At 48.1% G+C, this 13,833-nt stretch overlaps 1 protein-coding gene across 1 annotated transcript in view; it reads left to right on the top strand.

Annotated features, from left to right (window-relative positions):
* RGS6 (regulator of G protein signaling 6) overlaps positions 1–13,833 on the top strand; it is a 272,032-nt gene that overhangs the window by 239,852 nt on the left and 18,347 nt on the right. The window contains exon 14 of the mRNA XM_068397359.1: positions 9,566–9,752. Coding sequence (XP_068253460.1) covers positions 9,566–9,752 — 187 coding nt within the window. The remainder of the gene's footprint in view (positions 1–9,565; positions 9,753–13,833) is intronic.

Below are 13,833 nucleotides of genomic sequence, written 5' to 3'. Positions count from 1 at the left end.
GATTCTCTCTATTAATGCCTGGCTACGAGACTGGTGCTACAGGCAGGGCTTTGGGTTCTTTGATAATGGCTGGTTTTATAAGACAACAGGTGTGACGGTAATACATGGGAAAGGCTTATGTCGTAGGAGCAAAAGGGTTCTGGGACAGGAATTAGCAGGGCTCATTCGGAGAGCTTTAAACTAGATTCGAAGGGGGATGGGGTAGTAGCTGGGCTTGCACCACTGGGGCAACGCTCTAGTGTTGAGGTAGACCAGGAGGCCTCCCATCCCCCTGGGGTGAAATCGGTGCGCTCAGCTCGCTCCCTGAAATGCCTGTACACCAATGCACGCAGCATGGGGAATAAACAGGAGGAGTTGGAAATCCGTGTTCGGTCGGGGGGCTATGATATAGTGGCAATTACAGAGACTTGGTGGGACACCTCGCATGACTGGAATGTGGTCATGGATGGCTATGTCTTGTTCAGGAAAGACAGGCCGCTAAGGAGAGGTGGTGGAGTTGCTCTTTATGTGAGTGAGCAGCTAGAATGTATTGAGTTCTATCCAGGGGCGGATCAGGAGCGAGTTGGAGTTTGTGGGTGCGAATTAAGGGGCAGGCTGGCAGGGGTGATACTGTTGTGGGTGTCTATTACAGGCCACCAGATCAGGATGAGGAGGGTGATGAGGCCTTCTACAGGCAGCTGAGAGCAGTCTCTCAATTACAGGGCCTGGTTGTCATGGGGGATTTCAACTACCCTGATATTTGCTGAGAGGCCTACTCAGCCAGCCATCCTCAGTCCAGGAGGTTCCTCCAGTGCATTGATGATAACTTTCTGATGCAAATGGTGGATGAGCCAACTAGGAGAGGAGCGCTGCTGGATCTTATCCTCACTAACAAGGAGGGTCTGGTTGAAGAGGTGAAGGTTGAGGGCAGCCTTGGTTGTAGTGACCATGAGATGGTAGAGTTCAGGATCTCATGTGGCAGGAACAGAATATCTAGCAAAATCACAACCCTGGACTTCAGGAGGGCCAACTTTGGCCTTTTCAAGCAATTGCTAGGGGAAATCCCATGGGACAGGGTACTAGAAGGTAAGGGGGCCCAAGATAGTTGGTTAGCATTCAAGGACTGCTTCTTCCAAGCTCAAGACCAGAGCATCCCAACAAGTAGGAAGTCAAGGAAGAGGACCAGGAGACCTGCATGGTTAAACAGGGAACTGCTGGGCAAACTCAAGTGGAAGAGGAGGGTGTACAGATCATGGAAGGAGGGGCTGGCCACTTGGGAGGAATATAAGTCTGTTGTCAGAGGATGTAGGGAGGCAACTAGGAAAGCTAAGGCCTCCTTGGAATTAAACCTTGCAAGAGAGGTCAAGGACAACAGAAAGGGCTTCTTCAAATACATTGCAGGTAAAGCCAACACTAGAGGCAATGTAGGCCCACTGATGAATGAGGTGGGTGCCCTGGAGACAGAGGATAAAAAGAAGGCGGAGTTACTGAATGCCTTCTTTGCCTCTGTCTATAGTGCTGGAGGCTGTCCTGAGGAGCCCCGGACCCCTGAGGCCCCAGAAGAAGTCAGGATAGAGGAGGAATCTGCCTTGGTTGATGAGGGCTGGGTCAGGGACCAATTAAGCAATCTGGACGTCCATAAATCCATGGGCCCTGATGGGATGCACCCGCGGGTGCTGAGGGAGCTGGCGGAGGTCATTGCTAGGCCACTCTCCATCATCTTTGCTAAGTCGTGGGCAACGGGAGAGGTGCCTGAGGACTGGAGGAAAGCGAATGTCACTCCAGTCTTCAAAAAAGGGCAAGAAGGAGGACGCGGGTAACTATAGACCGGTCAGCCTCACCTCCATCCCCGGAAAGGTGATGGAACAACTTGTCCTTGGTGCTGTCTCTAGGCACATCAAGGATAGGGGGATCATTAGGGGCACTCAGCATGGCTTCACCAAGGGGAAGTCATGCTCAACCAACTTGATAGCCTTTTATGAGGATGTTACCTGGTGGATAGATGATGGTAAAGCTGTGGATGTGGTCTATCTCGATTTCAGTAAAGCGTTTGACACGGTCTCCCACAGCATCCTCGCAGCTAAACTGGGGAAGTGTGGTCTGGATGATCGGGTAGTGAGGTGGATTGTGAACTGGCTGAAGGAAAGAAGCCAGAGAGTAGTGATCAATGGGACAGAGTCCAGTTGGAGGTCTGTGTCTAGCGGAGTCCCGCAAGGGTCGGTACTGGCACCAGTTCTATTCAATATATTCATTAATGACTTCGATGAGGGATTAGAGTGCACTGTCAGCAAGTTCGCTGATGACACAAAACTGGGAGGAGTGGCTGACGCGCCGGAAGGCTGCGCAGCCATTCAGAGAGACCTGGACAGGCTGGAGAGTTGGTCGGGGAGAAATTTAATGAAATATAACAAGGGCAAGTGTAGAGTCCTGCATCTGGGCAAGAACAACCCCATGTACCAGTACAAGTTGGGGGCAGACCTGTTGGAGACCAGCGTAGGGGAAAGGGACCTGGGGGTCCTAATGGACAGCAGGATGACCATGAGCCAGCAGTGTGCCCTTGTGGCCAAGAAGGCCAATGGCATCCTGGGGTGTATTAGAAGGGGTGTGGTCAGCAGGTCGAGAGAGGTTCTCCTCCCCCTCTACTCTGCCCTGGTGAGGCTGCATCTGGAATATTGTGTCCAGTTCTGGGCCCCTCAGTTCAAGAAGGACAGGGAACTGCTAGAGAGAGTCCAGCGCAGAGCCACGAAGATGATTAAGGGAGTGGAACATCTCCCTTATGAGGAGAGGCTGAGGGAGCTGGGTCTCTTTAGCTTAGAGAAGAGGAGACTGAGGGGGGACCTCATTAATGTTTATAAATATGTAAAGGGCAAGTGTCATGAGGATGGAGCCAGGCTCTTCTCAGTGACATCCCTTGACAGGACCAGGGGCAATGGGTGCAAGCTGGAACACAGGAGGTTCCACATAAATATGAGGAAAAACTTCTTTACAGTGAGGGTGACTGAACACTGGAACAGGCTGCCCAGAGAGGTTGTGGAGTCTCCTTCTCTGGAGACATTCAAAACCCGCCTGGACGCGTTCCTGTGTGATGTGGTCTAGGCAGTCCTGCTCCGGCAGGGGGATTGGACTAGATGATCTTTCGAGGTCCCTTCCAATCCCTAACATTCTGTGATTCTGTGATTCTGTGAATATTGGCAAGCCTGCTTAAAGCTTTAAATAACAACAGGATGTAAGGGCAGAAATATTAATGAAGAAAACTGGAATAGGATGGATTGTTAGCAGTGGTGCTGGAGAGCAGAAGGTGGCTCTCTAGGGTTCAGCTATGGCAGAGAAAGCTCCTGGATTCTCATTTGGAGTGCATGGCAGAAAGGAAAGCAACTGCTGGATGCTTAAATATGCAAGCAAAATTTAAGTTACACCGAACAGCAAGGCTGGGATCTGTCTCACCTAAGGTGGCAGCTTGGAAGCACGTGCTTTCTTCTGTATCATCCAGGCTCCCTTTAGAGTGAGAGAAGAGAATCTGAAGAGGAGTCAGTGAATCACCTGGGAATGTTTTGTTTCAACTTTAAGTGGAAACAAAACTAAAAACACTGAAATTACACTGTAAAGTGCCTCTCTCTCTCTACCATCTATAAGCCTGGAGAGACTATTCAAATTACAGTGTCTGCATGGTAGACATCTACAGTTAAGTGAGATGCATCCCACCCAGACCCTGGGAAGCTGTAAGGAACTTTCTGAGGGCACAGCATCTAGCACCTTGCTGGAAAAATTATGTTTGCAGGTATCTTTTAATGACTTCCTTCCCAGTAACTATCTAGAGATCTGGGAACTGTTGCAGTGGGGATGTATTCTCTCTTGGGAATGTCAGTAGGAATCTTCATTAACACTGGCAGGAGTCCTGTTGGCCCCTGTGTTGTCCTCAAGGCAGATCTGAGAAAGTGACTGCTGGAAAACCTAGAAATTCCTGGTAGTGCTAGAAAAGATTTCATGGAAGTGTGCACTTGAGAATGCCTTGAAATGAATGTAATTCAGTGGTACAGCAAGGGAACCAAATCCTGCTCTTATACCCAGTGGTGCAAGTCCCAAATCACAGGGCTGATTGTGGTGTGGTATTTCCGTATCTTCCTAGCTGAGAAAAATTGGTCCTGGTGGGGGTCTCGAGTGAGGCACTGCCGGAGATAGCAGCAGACTAGACTCAGTGACCTCCCGGGTCTCCTTGCAGCTGTGTTTCTGTGTTCTAATAAACTTGCAGGATCATGTCCACCAGTCTCCTGGGCTCAGCTGAGCCCTGTAACTTATTTATTTACTGACTGTCCATTATTTATGTGAGAGCAGGCAAGCCAGTCAGTTGGGTATTTTTCTCTCTGTTTTTATTTTAACTCTTTTTCTTGCTCTCTTTTCTTTCTCCTCTGTGTTGCTTTCATCTACAGTTTGTTTTGACTCTGTTGATTTTTGAAGTACCCAAAATATAGCAGACAAAATGCCAACTTCAATTAAAAAATAAAAAAAAAAGGCCAACAGAGAGTTGTTATACATTTTTTATGACCTGGAAATCTCCCGAGACATCTTGAGATTGCTGAGATGTTCATCTAACTGGTGGATTGATTTTTTTTTTTCCCCCCCAACTTCAAAGAGTGTCAGCTGGAAAGAGAAACGACTGAGTGGGAATATGGGACATGGGAATTTTACCCGAAGGGAAAGGAGGCTGCACACCTGTTTATAGGCTGAAGTAGAGAACACATGATGCTTTATGGGAACGCGCTGTGAAGCCCGCGGTGCGTGAATGCAGGTGTCTTGTGCGTTACCGTGAACGTATGTTGAAAATCGAGTTATCCAGGAAAGAATTTTACCTGCAGAAAGTGTTTATATCTGTTGTGACCCCTAATGGCTGAAACTTGTTGCCAATTTTTTTTTTTTTTTAAGTTTTCATCAGGAAAGGAAAAGTTCGGGCATTGAGGAGAGAGTATTAAGTAAACACACGCACCCCCCCCCCCCCCCCCCCTCCCCCGCCAAGCCCCTTCTTTTCTAAACAAAAAAGCGTTTACACAGGAATTTTCTGACCATGCCCAAAGCCGCCCAAGGGGCAGGCACCGTACTGTGCGTGTAGCGCTCGTCCCGCCGTGTCCCGTCCCCGGGGCAGAGCCTGGAGCGGGGCGCGGTGTGTCACCGGCTGTCACCGGCGGGGCGGCAGGGCTGGTCTCCGCCTGGCCAGCAGGGGGCGCGGCAGCTCCGCGGCGGAGCGGGCTGCGGGTGCTGCCGGAGCGGGGCCGGGCCGGGCCGGGAGATCCCCGGGGCTCCTCCGGGAGGCTGGGGTGAGGTGCCAGCGTTCCTCCGCGCCGGCTGTCATTCGTGAGCGAACTGGCATCTTGTTCACTCGCTGGCGAACTGACCGGGTGGTGCTTGACTACGGAGACGTTTCCTGTCCCGGGAAACGAAAAGGCAGCACAAAGAGGGACTCGCAGCTTGGCCGGTTGGGAGAGGAGAGGAGAGGAGCGGGAGGAGGCGAGGGGAGGCCAGCTGGGCAGCGGGAAGGTTGCCCTCGTTCACTCGGGCACTGCGGTCTCCTCGGAAATGCTGCAGTGGTGAAGGACCGTGCCCTTCGCACACAGCCTCACTGCGGGCGTCTGGCCCCAGCGTGGTTTGTGCTGGCCTCAGCCACGCCAAGCTCACCGTGCCAAGGATCTGGCCGTTAAGCAACACAAAGATGTAAATATTTCCCTTGTCTGAACTGCATGCTGATTTATACCTACTACTTTCATTCATTTCTTCTCCCAACTGTGATGTTAAAATGATGTTTCTTCTCTTGGTGAAAGGAAGGGAGAACAAGATTGTGAATGGTGAGAGATGTGAGGTGGGAAGTGCACCAGATACTTACATGGAGCTACTGAGGCAAGGAGAGGAGTGTGCTCATATTCTGAACTCAGACAGTCACTTGGTGGTTTCACTGTCAAGCCAGAAGTATCATGTCCTCCCCCAAGATGGGGATACAACACTGTCCCTATGTTGACGGTCATTCCTCAGTCTCTGGAGTCATCCGTATTTTACCTCTTGATCAGGTTTTAAAATTAATTTTTGTTTTACAACGTACCTCAGAAGCAATCCCCCTGTCGTTCCCCAGCAGTCTGTTCACTGAGGGACACCTGTGAACAGCAGCCCACAGTGCCCAGGCACCCCCAAAGTGCCCTGCAGGGAGGCAGAGCGGGTGTGCTGAGGCCCAGGAGTTCTCTGTGCCTTGGGGGGGCTGTGTAGGATAAAGCGCCAATACAGGATATCTCCTGCAAGTGACAGCAGCTTAATTACACGCTGGATGAGGCTGGAATGGTTTATGCCTCTGACAACAGTTTAGGACACCATATTATCAGCCTTCTCCAGATCTTACATGCTATTTTATAATGGGCATAAGCCCTGTGATCGATGCTGCTGTTCCCAGTGCAGACAGTCCCCGTGCCAGTCCTGCTCTGCTTATAAGGCACCTGTGGAGAGGGCATGCGGGGACATCTCCATCCTCCTCTGCCCTGTGCAAGAGGCATCCACTGGAGATCTGCCTCCCAGAGAAAGGCAGGAGACAAAGTGAGATCTTCTCCTGCCTCCTCATGAGTGTGGGGCTGGGCTTGCGCTTCAGAAATAGTGGGACTGACTCAGGGAGTGCATTTGCACTTTGTAATTAAGCACAAATTCCAGTGCAGCCACCGTGTGCCTGCTCTTTTCCTGGGCAGACATACCTGCTTCTCTCTTGTAAATGCGGTATAAATCCCATCGGAAGCCCTGCTTATGCATTGGCTTCGGGATGATTCCTCATGGCAGAGAATTTGCCTTGGAATTAAGGCTGCGGGGCTGGGTACCCCTTTTTGATGTTCCTCGATTTTCAGATACCTGCTATAGTGAATAGCTTTGAAATTTTTACCGAGACAAAACTCCTCTTTGCCTTGAAGAGGACATCCAGCCTTGGGCATGGATTCACAACTGCTTGCAGTAAAAAGAGCTTGTTCTTGTTAGTGTCAGGTTGGTTTGGTTGGTTGGTTTACAGATTGAGCCAAATGGTTATTAAAATGGATGGTGCTCCTGTTCTGGCAAGCTGTCACTTCACAGTGCACCCGGTTCTCTCACGAGCTTGCTTTCCCAGCCCGCCTCCCCGGATCCAGGGGCAGAAGATAAGCCAGCAGAAAATGTTCTCTCTAAAGTGTTTGTCTGAAGGGGCCCAGCTACTCTGGAATGATTAGCATCTTTTCTCTTTATACCTTTTCTGCATTCACATATTCCCATCCCATATGAAACTGAATGATAAAATATTTTCGAAGTAAAGAAAGCCACATATGGCATCAGATTGTTGCACTGTGAGTTCCACCCTTTACTGTCGGCATTCATGTGATAAGTGGGGGTGTCACTTATGGTTCAGATAACAAGGCAGGACATCAGGCACACTTAACATCTTGAAGATGGAAAAGGGCCAACCATGCACAGCCCTCTGCCAACCCCAAATACTTTATTTCGGTTTATAAAACCAAATGTCACTGTGTGAGCACCACCAGTATGGCACTCTGCAGGCACTGGTGTGGAGTCTGAGCATACCCCAGTCCGCTTTACTGACAGCCTGCCAGGGAGCAGGGAAAACCATATGGAGGAATACTATCAAGTGGCTTGCGTGAGTCAGGGCTGCGGCATTAGTCCCCGTGCGTGCAGCAATCCTGGAAACGCTGGAGCAGCACTGCAAGGGGAGGCAGTCACTCTGAGAGTTACTGGTAGGGTCGGGCAGCACGTCCTGCCTAGATGGGGTCCCAGCCCAGTGACGCAGCCTCCTGCTATCTTTCACAAGCTTCACAGTTGGATTAAGCACATTATTTGGGTGAGAGGGATAGTGGTAACAGAGGAGACCACAAGATGAGGCTGGCTTAGCAGCAGTGGAGCAAGAGACGAAACATCCATACCGGCAAACATGGCCCGCTTACGTTGGACGCATGGGTGCAAGGAGCATCCTCACCCCGCACACCTGCCTGGCAGGGCAGGAACAGGCGACAGTCAAGGAGGATTTAGACTGGCCTTGCACACAGTGCAGATGTCTTTTTTTCCCAAATTGGCCATTTCCCTCTGTTGCAGGTAGAGGACCAGGCTAAATGGGTTAGCGGCCTCATTTGATTACAATAACCCCAGTGTTTATGGGGTGGTGAGGTACTGCCTGCAGCTGGTGAGGAAGTGAGGGTCAGAAACAGCACAGGAGTCAGCGGGCTGCTGGCTCCTCCAGACACCAGCGGGATTTTGGTTTGGGAGAGACTGTATCTTGCCTTAGTGGCAGCAGGCTGGCACCATTGAATCATTTGGGATGGGAAATCAGGCTTTCAGTTCAACTGGTTTATTTAGTATTCTGCCATAATGACAAGGGGGAGACGCAGGATTTTCTAAGTTGTGCAGCTCTTGCAGATGCCCTGAACAAGCCGTGGCCCAGACAAAACCTGTCCCCACTGCACAGTCTGACGAGCAGAGGCAAGTGTGCGAGAGCAGTGCAGGGCAGGGACGGCCAAGGCGAGCCCTGCCCTCCTTGTCATCCCTGGGCCATGGGCTCCTTTGCCATGGGGTAGGAAAGAGCTGGTTATTGCAGGTGGCTGCAAAGGTCCCTTCTGTACCTATGTGCCCTGTAGCCCTCGGCACTCCGTACAGAACACTGTTGCACCTGTTCAGCTGGGTTGCTGGACCTGGGTATCCAGGGCAGAGGCCTCAGGGGATATCTTCTTGCTAGAAGGTAGAGTTGACCAAAACAAAAGGCTACTGAGGGCCATGCGTCTTCTGAATTAATCACCGGAAAGAGCATATTTCTGTCAACAATAAATAAAACCAGCACCACCAACAAAATACCCTTTTTTTTCCTAGGGTAAAAGAACAATGCATGTCACAGGTCACTCTTTCAAAAATAGTCCGTGGCTTTTGGTTTCACAGATGGAGATGTGGATTATGCCCTTAGCCATCAAAGAGATTATCTTCTCAATGTTTATGAACTTATTTTAGTCTGTAAGTGTGGTCCAGTCAAGAAAATACCCTGCAAAATTGGAGTATGGCCATGACAAGATTCATCTCTTCCCGTGGCATCCATCTGAATGCTGGTCAGTTTACAAGTCAAAAAAAAAAAAAAAAAGATTTCTCTAAGTGCCATTGCTACAACTTCACCCTGTAAATGATATGAATTTTAAGTTTGTTCTGCATTTTGCATCCCCTCTGGATGACCGATCCTGCAGGCAGGAATGACCAGCGGATCGCAGCGGAGCTGTGGCAGGCAGAGCCCACTCCCCTCCTCAAGCTGCAGAGCTCTGGAAGTTTCCTGTTTGCATGCCTAATGTCGCACTTCTGCAGGGGTGGTTTGAGTGAGAACATTCTTAAAGTCGCTGTTCTGATTTTAGCCACAGTGTAAGGGTTTGGTGTAAAGTATATCACACCTTCCCCTGAAATCATGCCAAATGGAGAGTCTTCTGTGAACTCGGCTAAATGCGGGGTTAGGCTCTACATCTGTGTTTTGGGACTCTGCCCAGGCTTATCCACAAAGTCTTATCTAGATTTCTCTGTTTTTCCTCTTTTCTCACCTTTTAATTTTTGCCTAATGCAGATTTTGGTTGGCTGTCCAAGATCTGAAGAAACAACCTCTACAGGACGTAACCACCAGAGTGGAAGAAATCTGGCAAGAGTTTCTAGCTCCTGGGGCCCAAAGTGCTATCAACCTGGACTCCCACAGCTATGAGAAAACAAGTCAAAATGTCAAAGACCCAGGGAGATATACATATGAAGATGCACAGGTTTGGTTTTGATTTTATGGAACTACTGCTAATAAGACTCTCAGTTTTACTGTGATATTCCACTATCACATTGTCACTGCTCACTTGCAAGAAAAAGGAGACGCATAGTTTGAAGTGACTTTGAGGATATCTGTTCAGGCTGGGTAAATGATATTTTCTTTCAATCTATCAGTTATAACAGGACAACGCTCCTCTGAGAACAAATGTTCCAAAATTTACAAGTCTGCAAGGTGCAGCGAGCTAGAGCCATGTCTCAGAGAAAGCAAAGATGAAAGAGTGCTATAAAGTTCCGTTTGGCTCTCTGTACTCCCTGTCACTAAAGTCTGGCATATTTACAGAATGGCTGATGTCACATCAAAATCTTGGTTAATACACTTTTTAAATTATTTATTTATTTATAGCTAATTATACCCCACCGCCAAACCCCAAATGCAGCAGCTTCCTCCAGCACAGCTAGAAACTTGTCCACCAGACAATACCTTAGAATAACGATAGGACAGTAGGCAATGCAGTGAGCTTAATCCTTCCCTCCTAAGGGCCCCAGATTTATCAGGGAAATTTTACAGATAAACTGTACAGAGAAAATGCCTTTAGGAAAACAGATAATTTGAGAAAAATTGCTACAAGCAAGGATAAAGCTGCATAACCACCTGAGAAAGTGAAAATATCATTTTATAAAGGCTAAAAAAGAAAAAGGAAGAAGGGATCATTTGGCAAATATTACCGGGGACACAATTAAAAGATATTGTCCTCGTAATCATTTTTATGAAAAGCATGTAGTAAAACTAACAGCAAATGAAAAGAATCCTTGTTCTTATATTTTCTTTAAATTGACGTTCAAAGTCAGTTCTTCAAAATACTCCGCTAACAAAATATCTGTCTCAGGGGAGGTGTTGTGGACCACTTATACAAGGTTAGGCAATGAATTTTTCAAACCAGCATCAAATACTGTATTTTCCTGAATGCAATCTTGCTCCTTGGGACCAGCATAGAAGGAATGTACACAAAGTTTCAGGGCAATCCCCTGTGAATGTCAAGCAACTTAAATGTTCTTTTTAAAGCTGAGAAACACAGGAATATGAAGACATTCTGGCTAAGATGTATTTTTTGGATTGCAGTTATAGTGAATAAGAACTTCTGCAAATTTGCATCACCTGAAAAAATGATGATGGTGAAATGCAGACTAAAGCAGATAGGTGAATAATGGGGGAATTGATTAAATTGATAAGTAGAAGTACTGAGAATAAGATGTATGTTTAGACAATGAGTATTTAATCAGAAGACATGGAGGATTTAGGCTTGAACTGATCAGTTCACAATGTAATTGCCGTTCAAAGGGGAGTTGATGAAATCAGGCTGGAGCTCTTGAAGTTAGACTGCAATTTTAGCTCCTTGGGTTAATTTTATTTCAGAGGATTTTTATGCTGGTGGATGTCCTCAATTCATCTGTTTTGGTTCATGGACACAGAAGTATGAGGCAAAGTTAGACCTTCAGGCCTAGCTATGGTCCCCTTGGAGACTGAATCTGTGCCAAGAGAGGATAGGGCAATATGGAAGGTGACCCTGGTTACCTTCTTGTGCAGCAGACTTTTGGTAGCTCTCCAAAGGCCAAGCAAGCTGTTTCTGACTGCTTGACCAGATAGCTAAGAAGGCTATCTAACAAAAGCAGGGAGAAACAGGACGCTGCTGAAGGACGTAGAGCCCTGACAGAGCTGGAGCAATGTTGACTTTTACTGGCTCATCCTGGAGAGGGGACATTTTTGTTTGCACATCCACTTCACAGGAGCCAATGTAGGTCCTCGCAGTGCACTCTGAATCTCCCAGGCACTGTCCTGGCGTCTCCCCCGGATCAGTCCTGCCACCTTGGTGGCACTTTTGTCCACAAATCTGCAGCAGGTCATAGCCCAGCTGCCTTATCTTGTCACCCTGGCACCAGGAGCCCATGAGAGCTCCCACACATCCCACATTCCTAGGGACTCAACCAGACACAACCAGTCAAAAAACCCCACTGTGGGAAAGAAAATATGAGTGTTGTCCTGTCCTGTGTAGCTTTAGCACAAAGAGGAAAACAACTGAAATGTCCTTGTGAATAAAGAACAAGAAAAAATTTAGTTTACTGAACAACACATTCTTTGAATGCCTGCAGCTCTGAGGCACTAAGACTAAGAGGAAAGAAAAGGGTTGGCTGAACTGAGAAAAAGGAAATGCTGCTCCTGCAGTGGAAAAATAGGAGAAGGTGATGTGGCACTCTAGCCCTTATGCTGACCTGGGAGGCCCACAAAATGCCAATTTTTTGTAAAAAGCACTGGGAATGAAAACATTGCTGTGCTTGGGAAGGGGAAGGTGTAGCAGAGCACGGTATAGTCAGGCTAGTGAATGTGTTAGAACTGTAAACTGAAAGCAAAGCATCGTCTGTTATCAGGTGCTTGACAGTCTACATGGATGTGCTGCTTTGCACAACCTTGGCTCCCAGCCCCAGAGACCTCTCCCAGATGCTGCATGACCATCTGGTAAGACAACTGGCGTAGAAGAAAACAGGGAGAAAAGGGTTTTCCCGACAAACATGCCTCTCACTTAAGACCTCTTCGGCCCAAGCCCACTCACACTCTGAAGGCAAATGGTTCCTCTATTTAAGAAAAGTGACACTGAAAATCTCAGCTCCAAATATCCTCAAAGGTTTCCTAACCCAAACCTGAATTTGGTGTGCATTTATTATTTCGGACAGCTCTCTCTAAGATGGATTCCTGTATTACAGAAGCAAGTGTTTTGCCATTTACCCATCTCAGCTTAAGCTATTTGCCCTGTTGTGTGTCCCTCGCTGCTGCGGCGCTCCGCAGCCCTGCACCGCTCCACTTGCACAGAGCCGCCTTCTCTTGCTGCATTCCTGCATGAGCCTCCACCTGCCCCATGCCCTGCTCAGGCTGTGCCAGCTCGCCTTGGCTCCAAGCAGAGCATGCCATGCTGGCTCAGCCTGCACTCGCCTTCCCCGGCCATCCAGTTTGCTGATGTCCCCCATTACCAAACACCACAGCCCCTGCTTCTGGCTCTGTCCTGGCCGTCAGCTCTGCCAGCTATCTTGATCTGCAGCACCTTTTGTCATTTTACTGCTGGGCCCCTCCAGAGGCGAGCCTACCAATTTAGCTGATTATTTTCTGCTCTTAAACAACTGTCCACTGAGTAAAATATTATGATTATCAAACCATTTTCATTGGGGAATAAAGCAGCTTTTAATACAAGGGGTACCATCGGGAAAGGTCAGTTCAATTAAACAGTGAACTACTTAGCAGGATGTAAACTCCCACAGGAGTTATCAGCATCATTGAACAACCAATGTGGGGCCCTGCAATATGAAGCAGGCACAGCCGGCTCTGGGAAGTAAATAGGTTGAGGCCCATCCAAATGGCCTCTTTTGGCTAAGGAAGCTGCTGACGGCCAAAGGAATTCATCTTTAACATGGGAACCCAGAGCTGTAAGTGTGACAATTATGGCTTATCTGTACAACACGTTATTAGTTTTTAAACATTTCTTCCCCCCACCTTCAAGCATCTCCTTGCTTCTGCTGAAATGTCTTTCTGCCTTCAGCAAGTCTTTAATCCCTACCTCAGTCCCTTGGCATTGGGAACTAGTATCACCAGAATGCGTTGTGTCTCCCGATAGTAGTGTTTGCCTGTAGGGACATTTACTGGTAGGCTTCAGAGCCAGGTATGCTAAAGTCAGGTAAGCCACATAGTTGTCTTTGGAATTATTTTCCTGTTTGCTTTATTTTTCTTTTTTAATAAATAAATAGAATTTTAGATTGACATTCCTTTACCTGAACTAATTGGCTGTTGTTTCTGTGAAGATGGTTCGGGGAAATTCAGTTCTAATCCTGGCTCAGTTAGGGATTTTAACTGTGCTGTGCAGATCCTTGGCTAATTCCAGAGCAGATTTAGACCATAATGCCAAACTCCAGGCTGCTCAAACCAGAAATGTACCTGGCCCGCATCTAGACCCAATTCATGCTCTCAGCTGCCCCAGGTGTTGCTTCAGTTTGTTCTGGACTGTGATAGACACGAGCCCTTGCAGAGTTCATCAGTGATCA

The sequence above is a fragment of the Nyctibius grandis genome, chromosome 4, assembly GCF_013368605.1.
Source record: "Nyctibius grandis isolate bNycGra1 chromosome 4, bNycGra1.pri, whole genome shotgun sequence".
NCBI classification, from domain to species: Eukaryota; Metazoa; Chordata; class Aves; order Nyctibiiformes; family Nyctibiidae; genus Nyctibius; species Nyctibius grandis.
Note: the sequence above shows the minus strand (reverse complement) of the source record. Positions and strands in the feature narration are given on the sequence as shown.